The 16,413-nt window shown below is 46.6% G+C and overlaps 8 protein-coding genes across 8 annotated transcripts; 2 read left to right on the top strand and 6 right to left on the bottom strand.

Annotated features, from left to right (window-relative positions):
- Positions 1-218: 218 nt before the first annotated feature.
- On the top strand, positions 219-1,190 carry N7529_001261 (alpha/beta hydrolase; the record flags this gene model as incomplete). Its single annotated transcript, XM_057236792.1, has 1 exon — positions 219-1,190. The coding sequence occupies one exon, from the start codon at positions 219-221 to the stop codon at positions 1,188-1,190; it is 972 nt and encodes a 323-aa protein (XP_057103595.1).
- A 1,223-nt stretch (positions 1,191-2,413) lies between these two features.
- N7529_001260 (uncharacterized protein) lies at positions 2,414-3,699 on the bottom strand (the record flags this gene model as incomplete). The annotated part of the gene is made up of 3 exons (XM_057236791.1): positions 2,414-3,300; positions 3,360-3,515; positions 3,585-3,699. The coding sequence occupies 3 exons, from the start codon at positions 3,697-3,699 to the stop codon at positions 2,414-2,416; spliced, it is 1,158 nt and encodes a 385-aa protein (XP_057103594.1).
- Positions 3,700-4,705: 1,006 nt separating this feature from the next.
- N7529_001259 (uncharacterized protein) lies at positions 4,706-5,382 on the bottom strand (the record flags this gene model as incomplete). The annotated part of the gene is made up of 2 exons (XM_057236790.1): positions 4,706-5,056; positions 5,092-5,382. The coding sequence occupies 2 exons, from the start codon at positions 5,380-5,382 to the stop codon at positions 4,706-4,708; spliced, it is 642 nt and encodes a 213-aa protein (XP_057103593.1).
- A 327-nt stretch (positions 5,383-5,709) lies between these two features.
- N7529_001258 (uncharacterized protein) lies at positions 5,710-6,208 on the bottom strand (the record flags this gene model as incomplete). Its single annotated transcript, XM_057236789.1, has 3 exons — positions 5,710-5,790; positions 5,884-5,996; positions 6,157-6,208. The coding sequence occupies 3 exons, from the start codon at positions 6,206-6,208 to the stop codon at positions 5,710-5,712; spliced, it is 246 nt and encodes an 81-aa protein (XP_057103592.1).
- Positions 6,209-6,466: 258 nt separating this feature from the next.
- N7529_001257 (uncharacterized protein) lies at positions 6,467-7,142 on the bottom strand (the record flags this gene model as incomplete). Its single annotated transcript, XM_057236788.1, has 2 exons — positions 6,467-6,779; positions 6,820-7,142. The coding sequence occupies 2 exons, from the start codon at positions 7,140-7,142 to the stop codon at positions 6,467-6,469; spliced, it is 636 nt and encodes a 211-aa protein (XP_057103591.1).
- A 683-nt stretch (positions 7,143-7,825) lies between these two features.
- On the bottom strand, positions 7,826-8,071 carry N7529_001256 (uncharacterized protein; the record flags this gene model as incomplete). Its single annotated transcript, XM_057236787.1, has 1 exon — positions 7,826-8,071. The coding sequence occupies one exon, from the start codon at positions 8,069-8,071 to the stop codon at positions 7,826-7,828; it is 246 nt and encodes an 81-aa protein (XP_057103590.1).
- A 1,281-nt stretch (positions 8,072-9,352) lies between these two features.
- N7529_001255 (Zn(II)2Cys6 transcription factor) lies at positions 9,353-11,243 on the bottom strand (the record flags this gene model as incomplete). Its single annotated transcript, XM_057236786.1, has 2 exons — positions 9,353-10,264; positions 10,326-11,243. Coding segments are annotated over 2 exons (1,830 nt in total), but the record flags the coding sequence as incomplete, so codon positions are not given.
- Positions 11,244-13,472: 2,229 nt separating this feature from the next.
- N7529_001254 (uncharacterized protein) lies at positions 13,473-15,574 on the top strand (the record flags this gene model as incomplete). The annotated part of the gene is made up of 5 exons (XM_057236785.1): positions 13,473-13,783; positions 13,848-14,139; positions 14,210-14,401; positions 14,458-14,671; positions 14,730-15,574. 5 exons carry the CDS (start codon positions 13,473-13,475, stop codon positions 15,572-15,574), a joined length of 1,854 nt encoding a protein of 617 aa, XP_057103588.1.
- Between the last annotated feature and the right edge of the window lie 839 nt (positions 15,575-16,413).

Raw genomic sequence — 16,413 nt, 5'->3', positions numbered from 1 at the left:
GTTTGCTTCCTATAAATTGCCTGAACCAGGGATAGTAAAGTACAGAGTTTCTCGCACATTCTTATTGGCCAGGCCTGAATAGCATCCGGCATCGTATCGTTTTGTCTCAATCAACAATACCTTCCCAAACAGCTTTCGCAATACTTTCAGACCTTGTCACCCATCAAAATCAAAGCAACAAAACAATATACCAGTGTCTTCCCAAACAAACTCCAATCATGTCACCTGATCTTCGACGTCCACAGCTTCATCCTGACCTTTCTGAAGTACACAATACATTCCCCTCAAACGAAAAGATCAGTTCTCGAGAAGAGCTCGAAATTCGTCGCAAAGCCCTCAACTTTTCACTAGAAGACACCATCTGTGGGAAGGAAGATGTCATCTCTCATGAAGAGGAATATATTCCCGGACCGACAGGTCTTAGTATGAAAGCATCGATCTTCCGTCCAAAGGCCGCACAAAAGGGTGGACACCGAGCTCCGGGAATACTCCACATCCACGGTGGTGGACATTGCAGCGGGAACCGCTTCATGGGAGTGGGAAGTGTGCTAGGCTGGGTCGAACAGTTCGGTGCAGTCATTGTCTCTCCGGAATACCGCCTCGCCCCGGAGAATCCTCAGCCAGCACAGATATATGATAGCTATGCAGCACTGGAGTGGATGTGCGACAACGCAGAAGCCCTGGGCATAAGCAAGGATAAAATAATTGTCTGCGGTGGTTCGGCTGGGGGAAACCTCGCTGCTGGTGTCGTTTTACTTGCACGCGATCGCTCAGGACCGAAGATACTTGGCCAGTTGTTGATGTATCCGTGGCTCGATAACAGCAATACAACTGTTTCGATGCAGCAATTCGGCGATGTTGCTCCATGGACCAAGTCAAATAGTATCGATGCTGGCAAGTATGCATTGGGCGAGCATGGCGAAAATGCTACTATGTACACTGTCCCGTCGCTCGCGAAGGATCTCGCTGGCCTACCACCAACATTCATCGATGTTGGTGAGGCTGATGTATTTCGAGACGAGGATGTCGACTATGCATCTGCACTGTGGAAGGCTGGTGTATCCACCGAGCTACATGTTTGGCCGGGCTGCTGGCATGCATTTGATGTCTTTGTGCCGGATGCTCCAATTAGTCGTCGGGCTCAATTAGCGAGAAGCAATTGGCTGGATAGTTTGATCTATAGCCAATGAAGTTCCTTCATAGTAACAGAACACGCATACTGCCGAGTGTCTTGTTTTTAATTTCGAAGAGCCAAAGAGGTTTTTGAAAGTTTAAACCTGTAGTTGAGTAAATATCATTACCAAAGTGACAGATAATTGCTATTTATATACGGGGGATGCTAGTTTGGCTCCATAATTACTATATTTAAGAAAGCATGTGGTTTGAAGTCTTGCATTCTTTCCCCCTCTCCTGTTTATCCTTGATCACAGACAAGCAACCACAACTTGTCTGTGCAACATTATAGCTAGTCAGATCGCGGCACACAATCAAGAGAGAACGTATCCTACGCGGCCGTGAGGGTGTATGAACGTAAGTATATTACACTCTTAAGTATGATTTGATCTGTATGTGTCTTCCATATATGACTTATATACAATAGGTACTTAGACTGTTTTCAACGATATATCGTCATCTTTATCACAAGAAGAATACGAGTAACTCAAAATAAATCAGAACGTAATAGAAAGACTGCTTAATAGCATTAATGAATTAGTCACTCCGGGTCTTGTTCCGGGTGGCAGCTTGTCCCAAGCCTTTTGACGTCCATTTCTGCAGGGACACGATGCTTCGCTTGTCAGAAGGGAAACAACAACGGCGATGAAGTTTGGGGGTAGAAGCGCTGAAATGTACCCGGCTTCAAGAGTTTCTGAATTCCACCAGGGACCAAGTTCATTGGTTTACTCGTGGTATGCATCCACGTGCTAATGTGTCTGCCTGGACCCTGAACTTCGGCGATGCGGCGATCGTAACCTGACCCAATCATAGTCTCCCAATGATGTTTACACCGAGTCCCAGTTGGGATTCTAAGTAGTTACGATTTTAAATAATCAGGGTTGTACCGGCACTTGGATTGCCGTGATGATTTTAGATAGTAGAGATGAGGTACAGAGCGTGAAATATAGTAGAGTAGCGGCGCTAGCTGGTGCGTGGTCTGTGCTTCCCGATAACTCGATGTCCCTGGAAGCTTGTTTTGTGGGACCAATAAGAAGCGGCCAGTGACATTCCCACTCTATTTTCTCTATACAACCTGAATTCCATACATACCAATACGGAGGGAATAGAGTTGATTAAACATTCTGTATCCTCTTTTATTTCGAAAATATCTAGCATCTCATTGGGAATAGAGCAAGAATGGAAATCCAACAATATTTGGCCCGCTACCCCAAGAGACTCGTTGCAAGGCTAGATGGGCTCAATTCTTAGTAGCGACAACGAACGAGTAGATAGGCTTCATCTGGTTCTTGACAGGATATAGGTCACCTCCTTCATAGGACATATCGCGGGCGTAGTACTCAACGTTGACGGACTTCTTGCTGATGTCCATGGTGACGAAACCGTTACCGGCGCCCTGGGAGTTGGCACCGAGGAACTTGGCAAAGGGGCCCAAGGCAACTCCGTTGTTGCAATCTCCAGGCTCAGCGTATCCGGAACCACCGGTGAGAATGAAGTTGGTGTTGTTGGAGTAATAGTGAGCGAGACAGTGATCATGGCCATTAACAACAATGCCATTGTACTTTTCAACGATCTCAACAAAGGGAGCAAGTTCAGTGAAGTTGGTGCTAGAGGAGACATAGCCGTGGTGAATTTGCAGGAACTTCCACTGAGCATCAGACTTGGCGAAGGCCTGCTCAACAAAGTCGACCTGGACCTGCTTGTCTTTGTGGCAAGATAGGGTATAGTCGTTCTGGTAGACTGAGGTGTTCTTTTGGTAGGCGTTGATGAAGCAATCAGAGTCCACCACTGCAAAGGTAGCCTTCCAGTCCTTTCCAGTCAAGTCGTAAGTATAATAGGGAAGTCCCTCAGTACCGAAATACCATCTATCGTCATAGAGAGGGGCTATCTTGGTCTGGAAGTCCACACCTGCTTGACCCTTGACAATATCGTGATTACCCAATGTTTGGTACCAGCGAGTGTTGTTGAAGATTCCGCCATCGTACATTTTGGACCAAGCCTGCTCAAACCGACTAACACCCTCAGTGGTGAAGTCAATGGCGCTGGAGTAGAAGTTATCACCGACGGAGATGATGGCACTGCAGTTCTTCATTGTGCAAACCTTGCCGATATAAGATGCGGTGGTAGCTGCCCATTCAATTAGCCGATCCCGTTCGTATTGAAATGGTGAATGAATAAAAACCAACTTTGCTCTGCGGTGGCATTGGCGATGTTTCCACGGTCACCAGCATCACAGTCATTCTGGAGCTCGCGAGGAATAGTGATGCCATTGGCAATCAGGCGGGGCATCACATTGTTACAAAAGTTGAGAGAAGCGGGCTCCCAGCCAGTCCAACCGTAATCTAACAGAAGTTCTGAATGTTAGTCAAGTCGGCCCAGGGAACATGTCTAGTTAGGGATGATAGAAATACCGCCAAGAACACCGACGGTGAGCACATCACTTCTTGCGTGGGCATTGGATCCAGAGGAAGCGGTGGCACCAGCCGCTGCAGTCAAGGCCAAAACAATACTTTTGACGGCGGACATGGCGAAATCTGTATTCTTTGCACTAACGAGACAAGACAAATCCTACCCAGCCCACAAGATACCCCAATATCCTCCAGGCCCGATGGGCTTTATAGGCGCATCTCCGTACGTCGACCCTTGCTGTACATTTCTCCAACCCATGTTTTTTCATTTTTCATAATCCTGTTTGCCGTGTACCAGTTCTCTCATCAAAAAATCCGTTTAGAGACTGTATCTAATGATATGTCATCTTCAGACCCCGTGGCAATACTTGGTTTCGCTGTTGGATGGGGTGGGCCGTCCTGCCGCACTGCCAGAGACATACGGCAGATTATCCGTGCCCCTGAAACGAAAAGGAAATTGAGCAAGGTATTAAGCTTTTAGACACCAAGTCAATTTTTTTGTTCATTCTGCTAGAAATTGGGATGTAATGAGCTAAGGCAAGCGGAAAAAATTAGTCATGACCACGTGGTTATGTTAACTGTCTTGCTGCACGAATCAAAATTTTCTGAATTGAGTTGAGCATAGAGATGATCTTTACTCTAAACAGATGCAAGATTGTTGATGCCTAAACCCAAGTCCCTGGTCTACCCAATTCCGGCCAAGGTACGATCTCATAAGTTCAACGGCTTGTGTTAATTACGGTCATTGTAGTTGATCACCGATTTTTGCTGTCCAAGCCCTTGAGTACCAGCTGCATGCCTGGTCCACGTTCTAAGCTTCGCCAAGCTCATTGGTGAATCCGTTGGCAGACCCGCCCCGGTCGAAGAAGCCGGACCCTCCAAGCCCCCAAACTGGAGGGCGACCCTTAATAGACCCTGGCTCGTCGAGTCTAATTGTTTATCATCAACCCAGTATACGCAAACAGATATTTGATTATAGAAATTATGATTGTCTACACATTTATTGTCCTCTATCATAAAAATGTATGTACTTCATTTCTGTCGCGCCTGGATATCGTCGATTGTAAATTCAGCACACAATAACTAAATTCTCAGGATAACAGGAAGCACTATAGGAGAGAAAGCTAGGAGTTTATAGCACAAAATTTTGAAAGAATTAGATCACTACTGGTGGCGTTGGTGTGGTTACGACCGAGAGAGCCGAGGCTAAAGTTCTGGATGGCACTACCGAGAAGACCGTAGGTAGTGATATAGATGTCGTCCTTAGTGCCGGGGGTGATGCTGGCACCGAAACACATGGCCTCGACGTGTTTGTCATTGTTGGGGCTGTAATCATCATTGTTCTGCCAGGTTATCTCGTCAAAGGTAGCAACTACGAGTGTACCCTGAGCCTCTAGCTCGGGAAGATGGAGGTCAAGCCACGAGTTGAGCCAGATTGCACCGGTGGAGGGCTGGTCGGCGTAGAAGCTGTTGGACTAGGGTCATGGCTGTTGTGGCGCATATCAGGAACTAAGTAGGAGTGCTCAGGCAAAGGGTCGCTCTTAACGTGGTCAGCAAAAGTGTTGTTTGCGTCATAGAGCTTGGTATTTGGTGGTATAAGTGTTGAAGAGCAGAGCGGGAACATCGAGACGACGGTATAGAGGGGAAGACCATTCGGGGTTGGTATTGTCGAAGGGGCCCTTGAAGATGTAGTTGTTGCAGTCATTAGGGCCTCGATGGGTCTCAATAGGGTTATACCACTCGTTGTACGATAGAGCAGGTGCTTAGCATCAAGCAGATCATATATAGTGCGCCTTGACATTGTAGAAGTCTTCATTGGCCAAGCAGAGAAATTCACCAGCCACAATCGCAGCATATGGGGACGATTTTTCTATATATAAACATAACGGCCACGGTAATACAGATGCAGGGGGGATAAACCGCCAATTTCCGCCGAGGCATGTCAGCTCTCAACGTCCCTCAGGCTATAATAAGTGACATTAGCATCTGAGCGTATCATGGACGTGTGTAGAGAGGTGGAGTGAGAATAGAGTGAGAATAGAGTAAGCAAAATACCATTCATTGTTATGTTGGTACTTGTATGTAGGCACCTGAAGTTAAACGCGGCGCCAGCTGCATGACATGTTAGTTAGTAACCCGGTCCGTGCTGCGACCCAACCCCCCTGGGGGTTGGGTCATTGGGTCGCAGCACGGACCGGGTAGGGAATTCCTGCAGATTCTGTAGAATGAGTCACTTACCGGGCGTATTTATGGGTTGCTGTAGAGCATAATACCTTCACGGCATACTTTAGAAAGAATAGACCGCCATGAACCACACGGGGCGTCCAAGGGCCTTGTCGACCACTTGGTTATTTTGTGTCGCTCTGAGTTGGAGCACGTCGGAAATCCAACTCTCCCCTTCGGCCCGCAGAGAGACTGAAAGGGAAACTATGCTAAAAGTCAGCAAATAAATCCAGAAGAGTTCAAAAAGGCCAACAGAATGGTTAAATGGGCGGCTGAGAGTATGCCCGAGAGGATGCCCGCAAGGATGCCTAAGGGGCTGGCAATAAGGATTTCCAGAAGGAAGCTGACTTACCGGCCACACCAACAAGAGCCAAAGGGTAAAAAAAAGAATTTGTAAGAGACATTTTTGATGATAGAGCTTTTGTAATGACTTATGTGAGCGCGAAGTTCATGTGCTACGGAACTACTTTGTAGACGGGGAATGCGATGATTTTAAGGAAGGTACCAACCCGTACCATCATAATCAGCAAGATCAGCAAGATCAATTCATATAGGTGTATTGAAGCTAGTTAGTATACTTCCATATTGCTGACCTAGGTTCTTTTCCTTGTATCTGTCCAGATCTTGGCGGCGCGTCGATCATGTTAAAAGGGTTTGCATCACTACCATCGACAAGCCCCAAATTGAGACTCGCTTGAACCAGTACGAGCGACGACTCTTCGTTTCACTACTAAATTCTTTTCGCAGCGCTTTCCTGTCCTTCTCAGAAATATCAAAGCCACTTCGTGCTCTTCGACAACATGCACATTGAAGAGTACAATGTCCAACTCCAAGCTTGCGTGTATAGTCAATGTTGCGGTTGAAACAGCAGCCACACCTGCGGGCACAGCACCCTTCTCGACCAGCACAATCGTCCACAAGGGCTTTGTGCATATACCATCTAGGATGTGACCGCCATAGATCAAATGCTCTTGTCTGAACACCTTTTTGGAAAGAATCTCTAGAATACCACCACCTTTGCTTAAGGAGGAAGTATCTCGCGTCCAAGACACGAAGTCGTTCTTTAGCGCCTTTGGTCAGGGTATTGATTCCCTCTTTGATAGATATCTCTTCTTGAACCACTTCACGGAGTTCTTCTTCTACATCAAGAAGTTTGCGCGAGTAACCAGGCAACCCTTGGTAGCAACGGTAGAAGTGAGAGTATCGATATTCTTGGAGATCGTGAATGTCCCCATATTTTGCTTTTCGAGCTTCAGATATGCTCATCTCGCCAATCAAGTTCGCTTGCAATCGTGGTCGATTACCATGTGTTTTCTGACTGAGTGCAGAGAGCGGCATTTTGTCGTTGAAATGTAACAAAAGACTTTTTGAGGTTGAAGAGATGATTGTTTTCCAGGGTCTGCGCTTCTGGAACTGGTAGTGATTAAGCCTTAAGCGCCACATACCGTGAGTCAGGGTTATGATTCGCTTTCAACTCTGGAGCTTAATTACCGAACCTAAAAGAAGAATCACAGAGAATATCCAATATTACACCCATTGTTTACTGATGTATACTATTAATCCATGAAAATATGTGAGAACATGAAAACAGTGTGCATCCGCTGGTGGTCACCTACCCAACTACCAGCTCACCATAGACGTAGTTTACGTGCTGTCAATAGTTTAGTACCCCGCTATGTCCAAATGTGATGAGAGGCGATGAGGCCGCCTCAAGTATTGGTTTGTAGGTTTGTTGGTTTGCATCCAACCGCCTTGTCAGTTGTTTCTGAGGGATATATTCGTACAGAGTACATCCTAGCACTGAACTCGATCCCGCAAAACTCCCAAATCTTCTATCGTGATCAAATTTTTGTTACGGACGACCGCGGAAACAGCGAAAACCCATATGCCTTGGAGGTTATTGGCAGTGCGTTGAGGACAACTTCCACCTTTATGCTCAGCTCGAGTAATGCGTCCATAAGGAAGTTATCACTCCCTGAATCCATTTCATCTAAAGTGTCTATCACACAAAACGCCCTAGGTCAACCTCCTGATGCCATGTTGAGGTCACTCCCCAAGTCGGTCGGTGATAGGCTATTGAGAGACCGCCATTTTTTGAGAGATTGTTGGAGTTTGACCTGGAGCAGAGCACTATGTTTGAAAACTTGATACAGCCAGTCCCGCAACGCAGCGATAGACTCGTGGTTTGCATCAATGATTTGTCGGAAGAAGAGGTAGACGACTAGCACATCCTCCATCTGCAGTTGCTTGATGACGGAAGCAGCCATGATGGACTTTTGGAGACCGGTATACCTTTGATCCACAGCAGCCCATTGTAACCAGAGCGCCACTGCTGGTAGGCTTTAGTCTATATAAGCCTGGTATCCGTTCAATAGATGCGAGGCACGAAGTCTGGAGTATTCGCTTCTTTCAAAGTCGTAGGGAGTTGCTTGAAGCCAATCTGTGATGTCATCGAAATCTTTCGCCGGTAGCGGGAGTATGTTGTCAGTGTTGATATCCTGGAGGTCTCGTCTCACCAACCATGATGGCGTCGCCCTCGGAGTCACAATAAGACATGATTGCGTCTCCGAGTTGAGCAGAGGGGGAGATTAGAAGGCAGCAGGTTTTCAAATCGGTGCTATGCGCTAAGAATCGGCCTAAGCACACTAGTTGAGTACTGGTTTCTCTCCTAACGATTATGAACGGTGCGGCCTTGCTGCACGGGCCGAATCGTGCGAGTCATTGCAGATGGATTTCACATCCTCAATCCTCAGAGAATTACCTCCTGACACAACGTCATCACTTAGGCAAAATCGGGTGAAGTGGTCTCGTCCCTTCAACACTGGGTCTTGCGCGCGGGCGCACCGGTGTAGACCGGCGCTTGAGCCTAGCGCAGTCCATCAGTCAAGTTCAATTTCACGAAACAGTATTTTTGCTTCATGAGTAAAATGTTTTTGCCTTTGCTGGAGTATATGCTGGACACCCGATGAATTGGCCAAAATATTATCTGAAGATATATTGGAGATTGAAGAAAAGGGTAAGGTGATTCACATTTCTAACAAGGGGATAGAGCAAAAACCGGACAAAATCACAATGAACGACAAAGTCATCCAAAACTGAATAGCGCAGATAGAATTTTGGCAGAAAGAATGTCTTTTAAGGCTATTCACTAAGAACATAATGGAGAGCGAGGAAAGAGGAAGAAGGTGTGAGAGAAGGTGTGAGAAACAGCTCGCTAGATGATAAGACCGTAGTTGCCAAATAGGAAACCACATGATTCCCCAACACAGTCTCTTCGAGTTATTCACGTCCACTGGGACTCAAAGGTGAGTGTATAGGAAAATAATTGGAGAACGTTATGATCGTTTAAAATAGCCAAGCTTCTTTAATATTGAAGAGAATATTGCATATATGAGAGCGCAAAAAATGATTATCTCACGCGTAATTTGGCTAAAGAAACCTCCTGGAGTGCTAATAGGTCGAACATATTTGGTAGCAACGAGAACGAAGAGAGAAAAGAAAGGGACAACTGATACAGACTTCACAATTTCTCGCATCAACCCTAACCTTTATGCCGAAGTCGCCTGAAGCTCTCGATACTCTTTCAAAGCAGGAAGATTATAATACGGCACATGGTAGATGGAAAACGGAAGTATTTTCGACGACTCAGCCACCACATCAGCGGCCTCACCATAAATTTCCGCAGAGTAAAACATTCCCGGGTCTACAATGAGAAGGTCCATCTCCGCTAGCGCTTGTGCTAGTCCCCACGTGTTTCCTATCGTTCGAAGACACTTGATTACCCACAAACGCTGTGGGTGAGTTGGCCCTTCCACCATTCCGGCAACAAATAGGGGCCATAGCAGCATAAGTCCGCCAATGTAGCTTTCTGGTGGAAGAATAGGCGTTTCTGGAAGCACTTCTAGGTTGCATGCACCCAGGTGAAATGGGATGCTGCGGCAGATGTCGACACCAAGGCGGCGAATGGTTGACCGTAGAGAGTTGGAGTATAAACGAAAATCTTCGGATAATGAGGCCGGCGAGCTGTTAGATATTTTGTGGACTTGCGATAAAATAAGCTCGCTGACCAGAATCCGTGCGCAGCGGTAGTGATTCCAGACATTAGGCGACCAAATGTCAGGGTAGATGTGATACTCATTGTTGTAGGGTCGGAGGCCGTGACATCGACGCTCGAAAGCAGTGTCTAGTGGCATGAGTGTATGGGTACTATATGTAAAATCTGGCGGCAGTGAGGCCAACCAGGCAAGAAGATCTGCTTCTATGACACATGCTGCGCTCAGAATCTCTTGGTGGTTGGTCAATGCTTGCGTGCGAATATTTGCACGCAGATTTGCGAGATTGCCCACGATCACGATAAGTTTATTCCCGAGGGCATTCTTTATCTCGGGGAAGATATCAAGCATTGTACATTCCAGTAGAGAGCTGGGTACAAAAACATCGCGCTGGAGACAACTTGTGATCTATGAAAAAATTAGTATCTTCTTCCAGTGTTTAGAAATTTCCTCACGCACTATCTGATACCTCAAATGTAGGAATAGCCGGATTCCTACTACGTTTTGCCATTGTGAAGCTCCCCTGTGCTGTAGAAGAGCAGCCGCTCCAGAGATATGACTTGTCCAACCCTCGATTCCTTGTGGGGACCTTGATGTGACAATCTACAAACATTGGCATTTTGTCCTTTGATTTTTGTGGGGAAGTACTCACTTCATACAACGCTAGAAGAACAACTGCACAAAGTGTCTGATTCGTTTTAGCCTCATTAGGATCGGCAAGCGCTCGATTCACAAGCTCAAGCGCAGATCCATATTCCTTACGCGCAGCGTGGCACAGTGATCCAGATCTTCGAACACGCGAAAGCATAGCGCTAGCAACCGCTACTATGCTGCATTGTATCGCCTGCTGACTCAATGACCCACCGGATGCCATGAGGAAATTGGTCAAAGTATCCGTTATCATAACACTACCGGAATAGGAATGCGACTGGAGAAAGAAACAGATAGCCTCTTGTTTCGAGATTCCCGTGTCGGGGTGGGTTCCCAGAGGACTCTGTTTTCTCTGGTGCGCATAAAATTGGAGGTCAGGATCGGAGCTGTACTCAAAAACCGGCTCATCCAAGCCCGAGAAAGAGTCTGAGATCACCGAAGATCGGGAACTTTGCTCTGTGAAACCGCAAGGACCCGACCGCAATGGACTCCGACGTCTCATAGACGTGGCCGAGGAAGTAGAAGCCGCGGAAGAAGAGTGTACAGAACGCGCCTTGCGCGCAACGGATTGGGTTTCATCGCGGAACATCAGCGACAGTTCATCGCGATACCCAGCGCATTCTCGGTTGGTTCGAGTGCATTCCCAACAGGCCGGTCGGGTCTGGTCGCATCTTATCTTGCGGGAGCGACAGTTTCCGCAACCTTTGCTGGGTTTACCATCGTACACCATGATGTAACTGCTATTGATTAGACGAAGAGGATCAGTATGTTATTGACCCTGCTTTGAAGAGTTGCTCGGTATCAAATGACTCTTCAGCGGAAATAAGAATAATGCCGATGGGGCTTTTGGCCCCCACGTCATTGGGCTGAGTTCTTCAACGCAGCTTCAGAATCTAACGCGTATAGGGCAAGGATTTGCGACCATGCATAAGCTCGCTATAAGCGAGCTTCAAAACGCGTGGCTTAGTATTTTCTCTTTGCTTCGTTGAAGCTTTGCGATCGGAGGATTTTCAAACAAAATTCGCTGTCGATATACGAAGCACATTCCATAAAACTTTGTGATCGCACCTCGGTTTTTTCTTTTCTTTGCTTTATCTTGTGGCCTGCGTGAATAAGTCGATCATCCGTACACGGGTGCCCAGGTGCTTGTCCCAATTTGTCATGATAGTTTAGCCCAACGAACAGTGCAACCTCCGGTATTGTTCTCCAGCACTCGGCGTGGACCCACTCCTTAGCATAAGCTGCTGCGCGAAGTCCCGCTGGGACAGAATCACACATCATAGCCTGCAATGGGATCTGATTTAACACCCCGAGCTGCTGGCATAAAGCGCTGCCTAGAGTGTCGGCAGAAACGAGGTCACCGATGCATATGGTAGCATCACTTTGGCCCCCAAAGCGGGGCTGGAGGTCGCCGTCCACATAAACCCCACTTGTCGCCGAAAGGGCGTGTTAAGGAAAGAAATGTAGTGACCTGTGAAAACGGAGGTTTGGTAGTAGATGAAAGGGCGAAGTAAGACTTGTCGATGAGGCTGACTGCTTGTTGCTTGATTGTGAACACGCTAGATGAGATTTTAGCCACCATTATTGTTCTTGCAGGTAGAACGTCCTAGAGCTAGATCATTCCATGGGCTGTGCTTACCATCCATAGTGTAAAAAATTTCTAATTAAAAGTGCAATGCTCTGTCATCTGGTAGTCAATGTAAGAGTATGCTCCTATCCATGGATAGCCGCAATGCAAAGGCTGAATTCGAGATAGTCCGCCTTATATATATATGTGCTAATGGGTGTCTATGGATTGAGAAAGTCGTCCGAACCAGCCCAACTCTTTTGGGCAATTCTCGCGAATAAGTATGATAAGTCCAGTCTAGATTAACTAATTCGAGGTGCCTTCCAAGGTTGTTTGTTTGCTTTGGGTATTTCCCGTGGTGATTCATATTCCAACCTATCATTTTGTCTCGGCAAAGGACTCTAAGGGAAATTTACAGTCTAAAAGCTTGGATTCTCATGTTTCTACGTCATGATGGAGGACATGTGGGAGAAGAGCATGCATTGGAGAGAGTCTAGTGCATGATACTAAAGTTGTTGATCTACATTGTTTCTATACTAAGATTGTACGTGGCAAGAATAGCTCACAATACAAGCCTGAGCCCCTGGATGTGAGCTAAACCCGAAATGGACAAAATTGCGAGAGCCAATCAGCCCGCATAAATCTTGCTAAGAGCCTCTAATTTTACACGGGTCCACCAAGAGCGACAATTATTTAGTGGTATACCATATAAAAAAGGTAGGAAAATCACTAGGAAGATCTATAGCTTCTTGAGAAATATCCAGAATCACTTTGAGGCTGCGCATTGTGACCTTTTAAAATCGCCTTGGAGAGAAGTAATGATAGGTCTAGATTTCCAATGTTGTTGTCATGATACCGCGTGCATGTCCATAGATCCTTTGTCGTAGCTTATGTGTGGATCAAATGTCGCATTGACCAGTGCGGGCGTATGAGATAGATCACCGTCATTTCCGTGACTCGCGGTAAATATGCGGAAAAATGCTTAATTACCCAAATCCGACCACTAGTGTGTTCGAACCTGAATCTGGGGAGACGCTAGACGTGGCGAAGTTTTGGGGGCGAATAATGTGATAGCTACATGAAAGAGCCAAAATTGTTCAAGCTTCAGCCTTATTGGTGGTCGCAATATGTGCTAAAAACGTATTAGTGCCTACCCCAGCACCCAGCCCGAAACTGCCGATCCCGACAAGGCTTAGACGATGTCAATCCAGGTACCTGCGGCAGTTAGTTAGGTCCCCGAGAGTAGGCGTTTTGTCGGCGATCAATTATTTTTATTTTGTAAATAAACGAAGACAGAGCTATTATAAAGAGATCAAGTGCTCCCACTGCCATTTCAATGTTCTCACCCATCGCATACCAACTCTCCAGCTTGGACATCTAGAAGCTCTTACAGTCACCATGAAGCTTCTTTCTACAGCTTTTCTGCCAGTCTTAGCAGCTGCCGCATCCTCCTCCCCTTCTGTCACAATAGATGCTGGAACAGTCCAGGGTGGAAAGTGCGAAGGTGGTCAAAAGGCAGTCTTTTACAAGGCAATTCCCTTCGCTGAGCCTCCAGTCGACAAACTACGTTTCGAGCCGCCTAAAGCCTATAAAAACCAATATCCTCAAGGAACACTAAATGCAACCACTTCGGCCCCAACCTGCATTCAATTCTCGGATGACTTCACCGAGAAAAAGTTGGGCACAACTGCACTGTCATCCGAAGACTGGTAAGCTCATCTGCACTTCTGGTTCTTTATTTCGACGCAAGAGTATACTAAACATGTTTCTCAGCCTTTACCTAGATATTTGGGCGCCATCTACCGCCACTGAGAATTCAAAGCTGCCCGTCAAAGTTTGGGTTTACGGTGGATCTGAAACAGAGGGTTCTATTTCGGACCCGCTCTACGATGGCTGTAACACAGCAGAGGCAGGATCCATTCTTGTTTCAGTCAACTACCGTGTGGGCCCCCTTGGTTTCATTGCTCTCGAAGCTGCCGGACTTTATGGCAACCAGGGCATCCAAGACCTTATTATGGGATTAGAATGGGTTCAAGACAACATCGCGGCCTTTGGAGGAGATCCGGTATGACAATTTGGACTACATCCCGACCGGAGAACGAAGAAGTGGAGCTGACATACATATTTGACTATAGAAAAAGGTCCTCCTCTTTGGCCAATCGGCTGGTGCTGAGAACGTATACGCCATTGGCTCTCTTCCTCAGGCACCTTCTTTGATGAATGGTATCATCTCAGAATCGGGCGGTGGTAGAAGTCTTAGCGCAAATTCAACCCAGCAGAAGGTTGCCGCGTCATTTGCTCAGAAGCTCAATTGTACCATTAGTGACGTGAGTGCATGGATTCTCATTAGTGATATAGATTCCGGCCATTAACATTTCTACAGAAATCCTGTCTCCAGTCCAAGACACGTGCTGAACTGGTGGCTGCGTATGAAGCCGATGAATACTTGCGGCAGGGAGTTGGATACTACGGCACGCAGGGGTCTCTCGGTGTCCTGAGCCAGGGAACTCACAATTTCTACCCCTATGTCGATGGCAGTGTCATCGACGAAGACCCCCACAGCCGTGGAGTGCAAGTCCCGGCAGTCTTTGGATCTAGTATGTTCATTATCACATTTGATGAGTAATGACATCCTGCTAATCAATTAACGCACAGACTATGACGAAGCCATCATTTATACGTTGGAATGGGTTAGTTTAGCTAAGACCACTCCAACCGCATCAGTATACAAAGAGTTCCTCCGCAGTAATTTTGGCAACGCCGCCTCGCTTGTTGGGAAAAACTATTTGCCATCTTTGTTCGAACCAGAGGCCAAGCTCATTATTGAAGCTTCCAGTGTGTTTGCTGACATGAACTCGACCGCGCTCGCAATCGTTCTGGCTATGACCCAAGTCATTACCGATTCCACATACAAGTGCCCGGCATGGTACGGTGCGGCACAAGCAACTCGCAAAGGTATCCCCGCGTGGACTTACCAATTCACCCACGGCTCGACATGTCCTTGGCTGTTCTCCATAAATAATACCACCGTCAGCCTTTTCAACGCCTCTCACACTGCTGAAATTCCATTTGTTTTCGGTAACTTGGATAACTCATATCTCCCGGCTGGGGATTGCAATTCTACAGCGGCCGAATGGAAACTCGGTGGCCAGATGATGGACTTGTGGACTGCCATGGCAGCAAATGGCAAGCCATCAACTAATGAGATTGAGTGGCCGCAGTTCAAGAATCAAGGGAAGAATCTTACGATTCCCGGTTTGATCTTCGACAACTCAGCTGTTGTTGGAACAGTCGATTACACTGGATGCGATCTGTGGATTGAAGTGGATGCGATGCTATCAGTCAGCAATGCTACAGCCTCGACGACACCCAGTGCGACCGCTGGCAAACCGACGTCCTCACCGTCGCCCACTCAATTCAATGCCGCAACCATGCTGCTCCCTCAATTCGGGGGATATTTTGCTTTGACGATGGTTCTCATGGGACTCGCTGCACTTTAGAATTTTGTTTCAATCCTCTATAACACTGTTATTCTAACGGCTTGACTATTTTGGCCCTCTATTCCTCTCTGTTTCTATTATTGTCGGGTGCAGATCTTATGATACCAAGAGTGTTATTTTGACGATTGATATCTTGGCGTTGCTTTCATGTGGATATAGCCAAACTCTGTTTTTATCTCTCATTCTTGAATCAAACCTTTGTAATCATCATCTCAAATACCCATTTACCCATCGATATCTAGCAGCCTATAATTACCGGCATCTTTTACATCTCTTTTAACCTTAGTCTCCATTATAACTAGTAATTCTAGGCCGCTATGCACCTTGGCAAATGCCGTTACTTGATGGACCCCTCAGCTGAATATAATAGCATGAGATTAGATTATACCATTCCTTCTGAAACGCTTAATATCTTGGCATTGAAAAGTTTAGGGGCTTCTAGCGGTTACCTGATAGAGCTCGTCGACTAGTTAAGTCGAAGATGTCTTAGGAACAGATGCATTGTGTAGAGGATATAGAGACTGATTATTGGAGGACACTCGGGTCCTAAGAGAAGTAGAGAGGCGGTTAAGCAGCGCTGATGGACCGACATCGATGCGCTGGTTTTGAGCTATCATATCGTTCAACCTTTTGAGGTTCCAGGATTCACTCCATTACTTTACAAAAGATGCAATGCCGACTTCTTTGTACAATTTGACCTGGTTTCGGAAAGCAGGACAAAGGAACGGTACTTTAAAACCCACAGCGGCGATACATTTGACGACAAAAAGAATGGTGGGAGATGGTAGACAGAAATCTCACCATAGCCTAGGGCATAGCGAAATATCTTTTCCTTTGAT

This window comes from Penicillium soppii (genome assembly GCF_028829465.1).
Source record: "Penicillium soppii strain IBT 18220 chromosome Unknown utg000001l, whole genome shotgun sequence".
NCBI classification, from domain to species: Eukaryota; Fungi; Ascomycota; class Eurotiomycetes; order Eurotiales; family Aspergillaceae; genus Penicillium; species Penicillium soppii.
This window is presented reverse-complemented; position numbering and strand designations above follow the sequence as displayed.